The sequence below is a fragment of the Tasmannia lanceolata genome, unplaced genomic scaffold (genome assembly GCF_043159265.1).
Source record: "Tasmannia lanceolata isolate RefF3 unplaced genomic scaffold, GAP_Taslan_0.1 ptg000007l, whole genome shotgun sequence".
In the NCBI taxonomy this organism is placed as follows: domain Eukaryota; kingdom Viridiplantae; phylum Streptophyta; class Magnoliopsida; order Canellales; family Winteraceae; genus Tasmannia; species Tasmannia lanceolata.
The window spans coordinates 19197286-19208828 of record NW_027518684.1 but is presented as its reverse complement, the minus strand read 5'-3'; the positions used below and the strand labels follow the sequence as shown (position 1 = coordinate 19208828).

Here is an 11543-nt window from a genome sequence, read left to right as displayed (position 1 = left end):
AAAAAATTTCCTAGGATTTTTTTTTTTTTCCACAAAATTTAAAGGGAAATGATAAGTTTTAGGGATTATCATAAAAATTAAAGGTTCATGTGCATAATTAAACTTGAACTGTGTGGTTCTAAGTCACTTTTTTCATGTGTAATCAGACAATGGAAAAGCATGAGATTTTGGAAAAGTCTTTCTTTTCCTAAAATTTCCTGCAATCCAAACAGGTTCTTCTTCCACTCCTGCTGCTAATTTTTTCGTCCAGTGGACCCCATGGTTAGAGAGAATATAATACTACTAGCATTAAAGGGAAAAACATGGTGTGATCATCATCAGCATTTTTGCCCCTTTTATTTGTTATTTTATGAAATTGAAGTCCATCGGATAAAGTGAAGTCATTTTTAGAAAAGATAGACAGAAGAGAAGGGGATGACAATGCTAGGAAATGGGGTGGAAATGTCATCTCTCCATGATCCCTGGTATTCATGCATGTGATCAAGACCCTTGATATGGTGGGTCCATATGAGGTGGGCCTACATGATCTTGGTTGTCTATCAATTCAAAGGACTCAACTATGTAGACCTAGAGACATCTATTGTTGTTTCCTTTTCCTTTTATTTTTCTCTGTTCATGTGAAAAAATATCCTTGGATTTAGATGGTGGGAAACCCAGGCTTCTCATTTTTCCAAGTTTTCTTCTTTTTAGGAGATGGAATGGGATAGGCTTTTCATTTATTTATTTTTCATAATGGGGTACTCAGAATTTTCATTTTTCTTAGCAATGGTTTCTCCTATTTCGGAGATGGGATAGTGGGGTTTTTCATTTTTGTCCTACACATCTAAGTCTTCTTCTTTTTAGGTGATGGGATATGCTAGGGACCACCACAGAGGCATTTCTGCAGATTGTCTTATTCATTTAATTCATCTGAGGTGGCTGCTCTCACATGCAACAGCCAGCCGCGAACTATAAACAAAGTTAGTAAATTTAGTTCATCAAGCTGTGAGATAGGGCTAGGGAAAATATCTCTAGTCTCTCCATCTCAAACCCTACCTAGCCCTCTCTCCACTTGATAAACTAAAATTCCACGGAAAATTTTTTCATGGCAGCCAAACATGGCGTTAAAGGTTTCAAATAACCTAAGCTCCGGGTTTAGCTAAAAGAAAAATTTAAGAAAATTCGCATTTACGAGTATTTAATAACGAAAGGGGAACTTATAATTGTAAAGTTTCATATAAGCTAAGCTCAGTTTGTCAAAGGAGGCCACCCTTGTCTTCCCAGTGTGTAGTATACGCTCACGCGTCTAATAATCAGTTCTGGACTCTCAATCAATTCTCAAAATCCAAAAAAAAGAGGGCCTTAATGTTTGAAGGGTCAAATACCAACAAAATGAACTGAATAATTTCACACAAGCTTTCCCACTATATATTTAATGATTGAAGGGTGAAATATCAAATATGAGCAAAAATGGCTAAAGAATTTCAGTGTTTCATGCATGAGAAAAAAAAAAAAAAAACTCAAAATGAAGCAGTGTAATATTTTTTAAAAGGAGGTGGGAGAAAAATACATCCAATTTCCCTGTGGTTAGCAGATGTCATTAAATGTTAGCAGGCCAGAGTACAGGTTTCATCCTCCGGGGCTGTGATATGGGAGAGCCATGCTCTGAATCTCACTCCCATAGGACAATCTTAACCCTCCAATTTATGGAGATTTTCCTGCTGATATAACATCTAATTATTCATTTGCTTCCATAGTAGAAATCTGGGAAGTTCAACTTGCCAATAAAAGGAGATGAGGAAGCTTTACAAAAAGATAGCATACCTTTGTGCAGCATTGGAAGTTTTCTCTGTTTGGTTACCCTCTGGATACTCTGGATACTGTAGTGGTGAGATCAATGCGTGCTCCAAAATGGTCTACACCAATGTGATTTGATGGTCGTGTGGTTCGAAAAATAGATACCTGGGAGAAATAGATAACAATGTAATAAATATATTTAGAGATTTTTTTAAAACACTAGCAATCATTTTATGTTTCTATAAGACTATAAGCCATTGGTTGTTGTAATAACCGGTAAAAATATATATTAAAAATAGTCACTATGCAAGATTAGTATGCAGAAATACTATGCAGAATTACTATTAAAATTACTATTCATAAGTACTATTCAGAATACTATTCATAATTACTATTCACAGTAGGACCCACCGAGTACTATACACAAGCGGGTCCCACATCAGCAGGTCCCACACAAGTGGGTCCCACGACCAGCGGGCCCCACACCAGCGGGACCCATCCCTAGTGGAAACGAAAATATCATCGCACCGACGAGAATAATAATAAAAAAATAGTATTTACTATGCAAAGTACTATTGACCGACGAGAATAATAATAAAAAAATAGTATTTACTATGCAAAGTACTATTGACCGACGAAAATAATAATAAAAAAATAGTATTTACTATGCAAAGTACTATTGACCGACGAAAATAATAATTTAAAATAGTAAATAGTCTTTACTATGCAAAAGTACTATTGACCGACGAAAATAATAATTTAAAATAGTAAATAGTCTTTACTATGCACAAGTACTATGTAAAAGTACTATGCAAAAAAATGCCTATAAATAGAGGAAGAGAAGAAGAAGAAGAGAAGAAGAAGAAGAGGAGAGAAAGAAAATGAGAGAAAGAGAAAGAGAAAGAGAAGAGAGGGAAGAGAGAGAAAAGAAGGAAAAAGGAAATCCACTACCAAGTAAGTCTTTTAAATAGTTTCTCTTTCATATAGAATGGTTGGTTCTACCACCTATATTAGCAATTATCTCTTTCATATAGAATGGTTGGTTCTACCACCTACCTATATTACTTTTACTTAAAGCAATGGTTGGTTCTACCACCTATATGGACAAAGTAATGGTTGGTTCTACCACCTATATTACTTAACGGTGAAATGCTAGCATAGTAACCGTAAAGTAACATGCGGGGCCCACATGAATAGTAACATGCGGGGCCCACATGAATAGTAACATACAGGGCCCACATGAATAGTGCATACTGGGCCCCCATGATCTTAAATTTGATAGAAAGAACACAGGGAATATTATTTTGGACATAGACAGAAAGGAATTTGATAGAAAGAACACTGAACACAGGGAACATCAGAATTTGAAAAGGGTACTTCTCACGTTGCTTTCGTGAAATTCTCATCTGCACTATCTCACTCCTTTCCACGTACATTCAGGCAAGTGAATATGGACTCGCTTCATAACGGTAATTCAGTGTAATTCCTATGATTATTTGATATGTGACTGTGTTAGAAGGTAAAAGTATCTTCAAAGAAAAAAAAAAAAAAAAACATCTTCAATACCATATTTCTTTAGAATTTCATTTCAGAAAGCAAAGTTTCATATTCATTCAGAAATCAAAATTTGCATAAATTCTGCATGCCATTCTAGGTTGAAATGAAGGGTGAGAGGACTAAGGCAGACCCTTAAAATCCTAGAAAGGAGCACGTCTCATTAGGGGACGGAGGTTCCTTGATGGTCCATAGTTGACGGCCAGAGTCAGGGTAATTGGGAATTGCCATAATGGCCATAATAACCGTATGACTATTGGGGAGATTTTCGGGTGGAAGGTGACCCAAAGGAAATCCTCGGGTGGAAGGTGACCCAAAGGAAATCCTAGAAAGGAGCACGTCTCATTAGGGGACGGAGGTTCCTTGATGGTCAATAGTTGACGGCCAGAGTCAGGGTAATTGGGAATTGCCATAATGGCCATAATGACCGTATGACTATTGGGGAGAGAACATATTGGGAATCACAGTGAGGATGAGAGTACATATTGCTTGATTTATTTTCAAAGTTGATTTATTTCCACTAATATTTAAGAAAATTTGAGAAGAAAAACTGTATAGTTTAAAATGGATTCTAATATTGATCATTGAAAATTTTTATGGTTATTGTACTGTTTCTTTTATGTCGTAAGCCTTTTTCCTTGCTCTTACGTTGCTACATTTCCCTCCACAGGATTAGTAGAAGAGGGAGCCTTCGCAAACGAAGACTTATAAATAAAGCGGGAATGGGAAATAAATAGAGAGGGTGGAGTGACAGATGGGTCACCTGTCGTATTTAGACTCAGTTTAAGTATTTAATTTCGGACTGTAATAAATTTTATTTGGGATGCTAGGTCCTTAATTTGGAGCAGAGTGAGTTTAAAATTTTAAATGGATTTCATTATTGAGAATACTTCCGCTGCTCATAAAGAACATCAGGTGAATTTGTCAAATAGGTGTAACGGCTTGGTTCTGGAAATCGGGTCGTTACAGTTGTGGTATCAGAGCTGCGCCAGGTTTAGGCTGTGAGGAACCTGGTGAACGAGTCTTGGGTACGTCTTAAGATGGGATACGAAGATCTAAATAATTAAAAGTAATGGTACCTTCCTATTACCTATGAACAACCTATTACCTAGGACGAATCGTCGCTAGGACGAAGGGGTTTAAAATCTTCCAACATACCCTGAAAATGTAAATTAATTGTAGGCTTGTCTTGGCAGAAGATGAATACTTACCAAAGAAAAGGAGCTAGGAGGGATGGGCAGGAAGAGGAGCAAGACCCTCTGCACATGCTTACGGAGATACTTAGGAGTCAAGTGCAGTCCCAAGCAGCGAGTCAAGAGGCTCTCCGAAGTATTGCGGCAAATTTGGCCGTGCACCAGCCAAGGGAAGATCCTACCAAACTCCATCGTCAGTTCAGGGATTATCACCCTCCTGAATTCACTGGGGTGGGAGATCCTATGGTAGCCGACAGCTGGATCTTGAGCGTGGAACGCATCTTTGATGTCATGGCGTGCGATGATGAACAGAAAATTAGGTTGGCCTCATTTCTTTTCACTGGCGAGGCAGGAGTCTGGTGGAGAACCACTGTACAGAATTACCCGACGGCGACCACCGAGACTTGGAGCCAATTTAAGACGAGGTTTAATGCCCAGTTCTTTCCTGCACATGTAAAGGACTCACTGGCTGAAGAATTCGCAGCACTGAAGCAAGAAAGGTTGTCGGTGGCCCAGTATGGGGCAAGATTCAGGACTCTATTCCGCTATGCCCCAGGTTATGCCGCTACTGAGGAGGATTGGGTAAGAAAGTTTGTGGACGGGCTCCGCCCCACCCTTATGGCCAGTATTATTATCCTTAATCCTCAGACCTTAGCAGAGGCCTGTGCGAAGGCGGAAGTCGCAGAGAGAAGCGAAAGAATTGTTTCGGCTGCAAGGGCACAATCCTCTGCGAACCGAAATCAACCACCACCTCTAAAGAAGCAGAAGTCGGAGAATGAGAATGTGAGTTATACTGTTCCAGTATGCCCAACTTGCGGAAAGAGACATGCGGGTCAATGCTTGAGGGGCAGGGATGTGTGCTATTCCTGTGGGGACCCTAACCACAAGCAGTACAACTGCCCTAGGTTGGGCAGACAGCAAAATGGGACCCCATCCCAACATCAGCCTCAAACTCTGAGACAGTCTGCCCCTCAGCAGAACCAGTGGAGGGGTAATCAGAACCAGTCGCAAAATCAAGAGAAGAGGAACCAATATCGCCCTCTGAGTCAAGATGAGAAAGCACAAGGAGGGTCAGGAAATCGTTTCTTTGCACTCGTTAACGACAGTGCTAAGGCATCTACTGCGATAACTAAAGGTCAGGATTTTAATTACTATTCTCCTTACAATTTTATTATTCGTATAAATCTCAAGGTATGCTTCGTATTGAAATAGTACTGAACGGCCTCCATTCTGGAATGGGGAATCATAAGACTTACGGCCTCCATTCTGGAATGGGTGACTTAGGATGAAAATTCATAGAGCATGACTGAAAGTAAGCCTGCGAAAAGTTAGATATGAGATGGTAGGATTTGTAAGGGGGGGAAGAAGCTAGTTAAGTGATAGGAGGCAAATCTTTGGGACATCTGTTCAGGAGTCACTCAGGGTAAAAAGGCAGGAACTAAAAGGTAGGAACTTTAGGTCATCATAATAGAAGATAGTGACTCCGAGAGTGAAACCTCAGAGACCAAGAACATCCCATATTCAGCTCAAGTTTGTGAGCTATGGTAATTGATAGCCTATGCGACGCACCATTTCCTTGTTCTTCTAGAAATAGTAAATTTCGGGGACGAAATTTTCATTAAGGGGGGTAGAATGTAATAACCGGTAAAAATATATAGAATGGTTGGTTCTACCACCTATATTAGCAATGATCTCTTTCATATAGAATGGTTGGTTCTACCACCTACCTATATTACTTTTACTTAAAGCAATGGTTGGTTCTACCACCTATATGGATAAAGTAATGGTTGGTTCTACCACCTATATTACTTAACGGTGAAATGCTAGCATAGTAACCGTAAAGTAACATGCGGGGCCCACATGAATAGTAACATGCGGGGCCCACATGAATAGTAACATACAGGGCCCACATGAATAGTAACATGCGGGGCCCACATGATCTTAAATTTGATAGAAAGAACACAGGGAATATTATTTTGGACATAGACAGAAAGGAATTTGATAGAAAGAACACTGAACACAGGGAACATCAAAATTTGAAAAGGGTACTTCTCACGTTGCTTTCGTGAAATTCTCATCTGCACTATCTCACTCCTTTCCACGTACATTCAGGCAAGTGAATATGGACTCGCTTCATAACGGTAATTCAGTGTAATTCCTATGATTATTTGATATGTGACTGTGTTAGAAGGTAAAAGTATCTTCAAAGAAAAAAAAAAAAAAAACATCTTCAATACCATATTTCTTTAGAATTTCATTTCAGAAAGCAAAGTTTCATATTCATTCAGAAAGCAAAATTTGCATAAATTCTACATGCCATTCTAAGTTGAAATGAAGGGTGAGAGGACTAAGGCAGACCCTTAAAATCCTAGAAAGGAGCACGAAGACTTATAAATAAAGCGGGAATGGGAAATAAATAGAGAGGGTGGAGTGACAGATGGGTCACCTGTCGTATTTAGACTCAGTTTAAGTATTTAATTTCGGACTGTAATAAATTTTATTTGGGATGCTAGGTCCTTAATTTGGAGCAGAGTGAGTTTAAAATTTTAAATGGATTTCATTATTGAGAATACTTCCGCTGCTCATAAAGAACATCAGGTGAATTTGTCAAATAGGTGTAACGGCTTGGTTCTGGAAATCGGGTCGTTACAGTTGTGGTATCAGAGCTGCGCCAGGTTTAGGTTGTGAGGAACCTGGTGAACGAGTCTTGGGTACGTCTTAAGATGGGATACGAAGATCTAAATAATTAAAAGTTATGGTACCTTCCTATTACCTATGAACAACCTATTACCTAGGACGAATCGTCGCTAGGACGAAGGGGTTTAAAATCTTCCAACATACCCTGAAAATGTAAATTAATTGTAGGCTTGTCTTGGCAGAAGATGAATACTTACCAAAGAAAAGGAGCTAAGAGGGATGGGCAGGAAGAGGAGCAAGACCCTCTGCACATGCTTACGGAGATACTTAGGAGTCAAGTGCAGTCCCAAGCAGCGAGTCAAGAGGCTCTCCGAAGTATTGCGGCAAATTTGGGGCATAGCGGAATAGAGTCCTGAATCTTGCCCCATACTGGGCCACCGACAACCTTTCTTGCTTCAGTGCTGCGAATTCTTCAGCCAGTGAGTCCTTTACATGTGCAGGAAAGAACTGGGCATTAAATCTCGTCTTAAATTGGCTCCAAGTCTCGGTGGTCGCCGTCGGGTAATTCTGTACAGTGGTTCTCCACCAGACTCCTGCCTCGCCAGTGAAAAGAAATGAGGCCAACCTAATTTTTTGTTCATCATCGCACGCCATGACATCAAAGATGCGTTCCACGCTCAAGATCCAGCTGTCGGCTACCATAGGATCTCCCACCCCAGTGAATTCAGGAGGGTGATAATCCCTGAACTGACGATGGAGTTTGGTAGGATCTTCCCTTGGCTGGTGCACGGCCAAATTTGCCGCAATACTTCGGAGAGCCTCTTGACTCGCTGCTTGGGACTGCACTTGACTCCTAAGTATCTCCGTAAGCATGTGCAGAGGGTCTTGCTCCTCTTCCTGCCCATCCCTCCTAGCTCCTTTTCTTTGGTAAGTATTCATCTTCTGCCAAGACAAGCCTACAATTAATTTACATTTTCAGGGTATGTTGGAAGATTTTAAACCCCTTCGTCCTAGCGACGATTCGTCCTAGGTAATAGGTTGTTCATAGGTAATAGGAAGGTACCATTACTTTTAATTATTTAGATCTTCGTATCCCATCTTAAGACGTACCCAAGACTCGTTCACCAGGTTCCTCACAGCCTAAACCTGGCGCAGCTCTGATACCACAACTGTAACGACCCGATTTCCAGAACCAAGCCGTTACACCTATTTGACAAATTCACCTGATGTTCTTTATGAGCAGCGGAAGTATTCTCAATAATGAAATCCATTTAAAATTTTAAACTCACTCTGCTCCAAATTAAGGACCTAGCATCCCAAATAAAATTTATTACAGTCCGAAATTAAATACTTAAACTGAGTCTAAATACGACAGGTGACCCATCTGTCACTCCACCCTCTCTATTTATTTCCCATTCCCGCTTTATTTATAAGTCTTCGTTTGCGAAGGCTCCCTCTTCTACTAATCCTGTGGAGGGAAATGTAGCAACGTAAGAGCAAGGAAAAAGGCTTACGACATAAAAGAAACAGTACAATAACCATAAAAATTTTCAATGATCAATATTAGAATCCATTTTAAACTATACAGTTTTTCTTCTCAAATTTTCTTAAATATTAGTGGAAATAAATCAACTTTGAAAATAAATCAAGCAATATGTACTCTCATCCTCACTGTGATTCCCAATATGTTCTCTCCCCAATAGTCATACGGTCATTATGGCCATTATGGCAATTCCCAATTACCCTGACTCTGGCCGTCAACTATTGACCATCAAGGAACCTCCGTCCCCTAATGAGACGTGCTCCTTTCTAGGATTTCCTTTGGGTCACCTTCCACCCGAGGATTTCCTTTGGGTCACCTTCCACCCGAAAATCTCCCCAATAGTCATACGGTTATTATGGCCATTATGGCAATTCCCAATTACCCTGACTCTGGCCGTCAACTATGGACCATCAAGGAACCTCCGTCCCCTAATGAGACGTGCTCCTTTCTAGGATTTTAAGGGTCTGCCTTAGTCCTCTCACCCTTCATTTCAACCTAGAATGGCATGCAGAATTTATGCAAATTTTGATTTCTGAATGAATATGAAACTTTGCTTTCTGAAATGAAATTCTAAAGAAATATGGTATTGAAGATGTTTTTTTTTTTTTTTTTCTTTGAAGATACTTTTACCTTCTAACACAGTCACATATCAAATAATCATAGGAATTACACTGAATTACCGTTATGAAGCGAGTCCATATTCACTTGCCTGAATGTACGTGGAAAGGAGTGAGATAGTGCAGATGAGAATTTCACGAAAGCAACGTGAGAAGTACCCTTTTCAAATTCTGATGTTCCCTGTGTTCAGTGTTCTTTCTATCAAATTCCTTTCTGTCTATGTCCAAAATAATATTCCCTGTGTTCTTTCTATCAAATTTAAGATCATGGGGGCCCAGTATGCACTATTCATGTGGGCCCTGTATGTTACTATTCATGTGGGCCCCGCATGTTACTATTCATGTGGGCCCCGCATGTTACTTTACGGTTACTATGCTAGCATTTCACCGTTAAGTAATATAGGTGGTAGAACCAACCATTACTTTGTCCATATAGGTGGTAGAACCAACCATTGCTTTAAGTAAAAGTAATATAGGTAGGTGGTAGAACCAACCATTCTATATGAAAGAGATAATTGCTAATATAGGTGGTAGAACCAACCATTCTATATGAAAGAGAAACTATTTAAAAGACTTACTTGGTAGTGGATTTCCTTTTTCCTTCTTTTCTCTCTCTTCCCTCTCTTCTCTTTCTCTTTCTCTTTCTCTCATTTTCTTTCTCTCCTTTTCTTCTTCTTCTCTTCTTCTTCTTCTCTTCCTCTATTTATAGGCATTTTTTTGCATAGTACTTTTACATAGTACTTGTGCATAGTAAAGACTATTTACTATTTTAAATTATTATTTTCGTCGGTCAATAGTACTTTTGCATAGTAAAGACTATTTACTATTTTAAATTATTATTTTCGTCGGTCAATAGTACTTTGCATAGTAAATACTATTTTTTTATTATTATTTTCGTCGGTCAATAGTACTTTGCATAGTAAATACTATTTTTTTATTATTATTCTCGTCGGTCAATAGTACTTTGCATAGTAAATACTATTTTTTTATTATTATTCTCGTCGGTGCGATGATATTTTCGTTTCCACTAGGGATGGGTCCCGCTGGTGTGGGGCCCGCTGGTCGTGGGACCCACTTGTGTGGGGCCCGCTTGTGTGGGACCCGCTGATGTGGGACCCGCTTGTGTATAGTACTCGGTGGGTCCTACTGTGAATAGTAATTATGAATAGTATTCTGAATAGTACTTATGAATAGTAATTTTAATAGTAATTCTGCATAGTAATTCTGCATAGTATTTCTGCATAGTAATCTTGCATAGTGACTATTTTTAATATATATTTTTACCGGTTATTACATTGTACTTCTCACGTTGCTTTCGTGAAATTCTCATCTGCACTATCTCACTCCTTTCCACGTACATTCAGGCAAGTGAATATGGACTCGCTTCATAACGGTAATTCAGTGTAATTCCTATGATTATTTGATATGTGACTGTGTTAGAAGGTAAAAGTATCTTCAAAGAAAAAAAAAAAAAAAAACATCTTCAATACCATATTTCTTTAGAATTTCATTTCAGAAAGCAAAGTTTCATATTCATTCAGAAATCAAAATTTGCATAAATTCTGCATGCCATTCTAGGTTGAAATGAAGGGTGAGAGGACTAAGGCAGACCCTTAAAATCCTAGAAAGGAGCACGTCTCATTAGGGGACGGAGGTTCCTTGATGGTCCATAGTTGACGGCCAGAGTCAGGGTAATTGGGAATTGCCATAATGGCCATAATAACCGTATGACTATTGGGGAGGTTTTCGGGTGGAAGGTGACCCAAAGGAAATCCTCGGGTGGAAGGTGACCCAAAGGAAATCCTAGAAAGGAGCACGTCTCATTAGGGGACGGAGGTTCCTTGATGGTCAATAGTTGACGGCCAGAGTCAGGGTAATTGGGAATTGCCATAATGGCCATAATGACCGTATGACTATTGGGGAGAGAACATATTGGGAATCACAGTGAGGATGAGAGTACATATTGCTTGATTTATTTTCAAAGTTGATTTATTTCCACTAATATTTAAGAAAATTTGAGAAGAAAAACTGTATAGTTTAAAATGGATTCTAATATTGATCATTGAAAATTTTTATGGTTATTGTACTGTTTCTTTTATGTCGTAAGCCTTTTTCCTTGCTCTTACGTTGCTACATTTCCCTCCACAGGATTAGTAGAAGAGGGAGCCTTCGCAAACGAAGACTTATAAATAAAGCGGGAATGGGAAATAAATAGAGAGGGTG

General features: G+C 39.2%; 1 protein-coding gene across 7 annotated transcripts in view; it reads right to left on the bottom strand.

Moving 5' to 3' along the window:
* Positions 1 to 1374: 1374 nt before the first annotated feature.
* LOC143882208 (N-terminal nucleophile aminohydrolases (Ntn hydrolases) superfamily protein) overlaps positions 1375 to 11543 on the bottom strand; it is a 32292-nt gene continuing 22123 nt past the window's right edge. For 3 of the 7 annotated variants that reach the window (XM_077385677.1, XM_077385679.1, XM_077385680.1), the window contains 2 exons: positions 1804 to 1941; positions 1375 to 1697 (listed from right to left, as the gene is read on the bottom strand). In XM_077385677.1, the coding sequence (XP_077241792.1) occupies positions 1837 to 1941 (105 nt within the window). In that variant the 3' untranslated portion in view covers positions 1375 to 1697; positions 1804 to 1836. Of the gene's footprint in view, positions 1701 to 1803; positions 1942 to 11543 lie in introns of those variants that run through there. The other 4 variants (XR_013252133.1, XR_013252134.1, XR_013252135.1 and 1 more) reach the window with 2 other exon arrangements.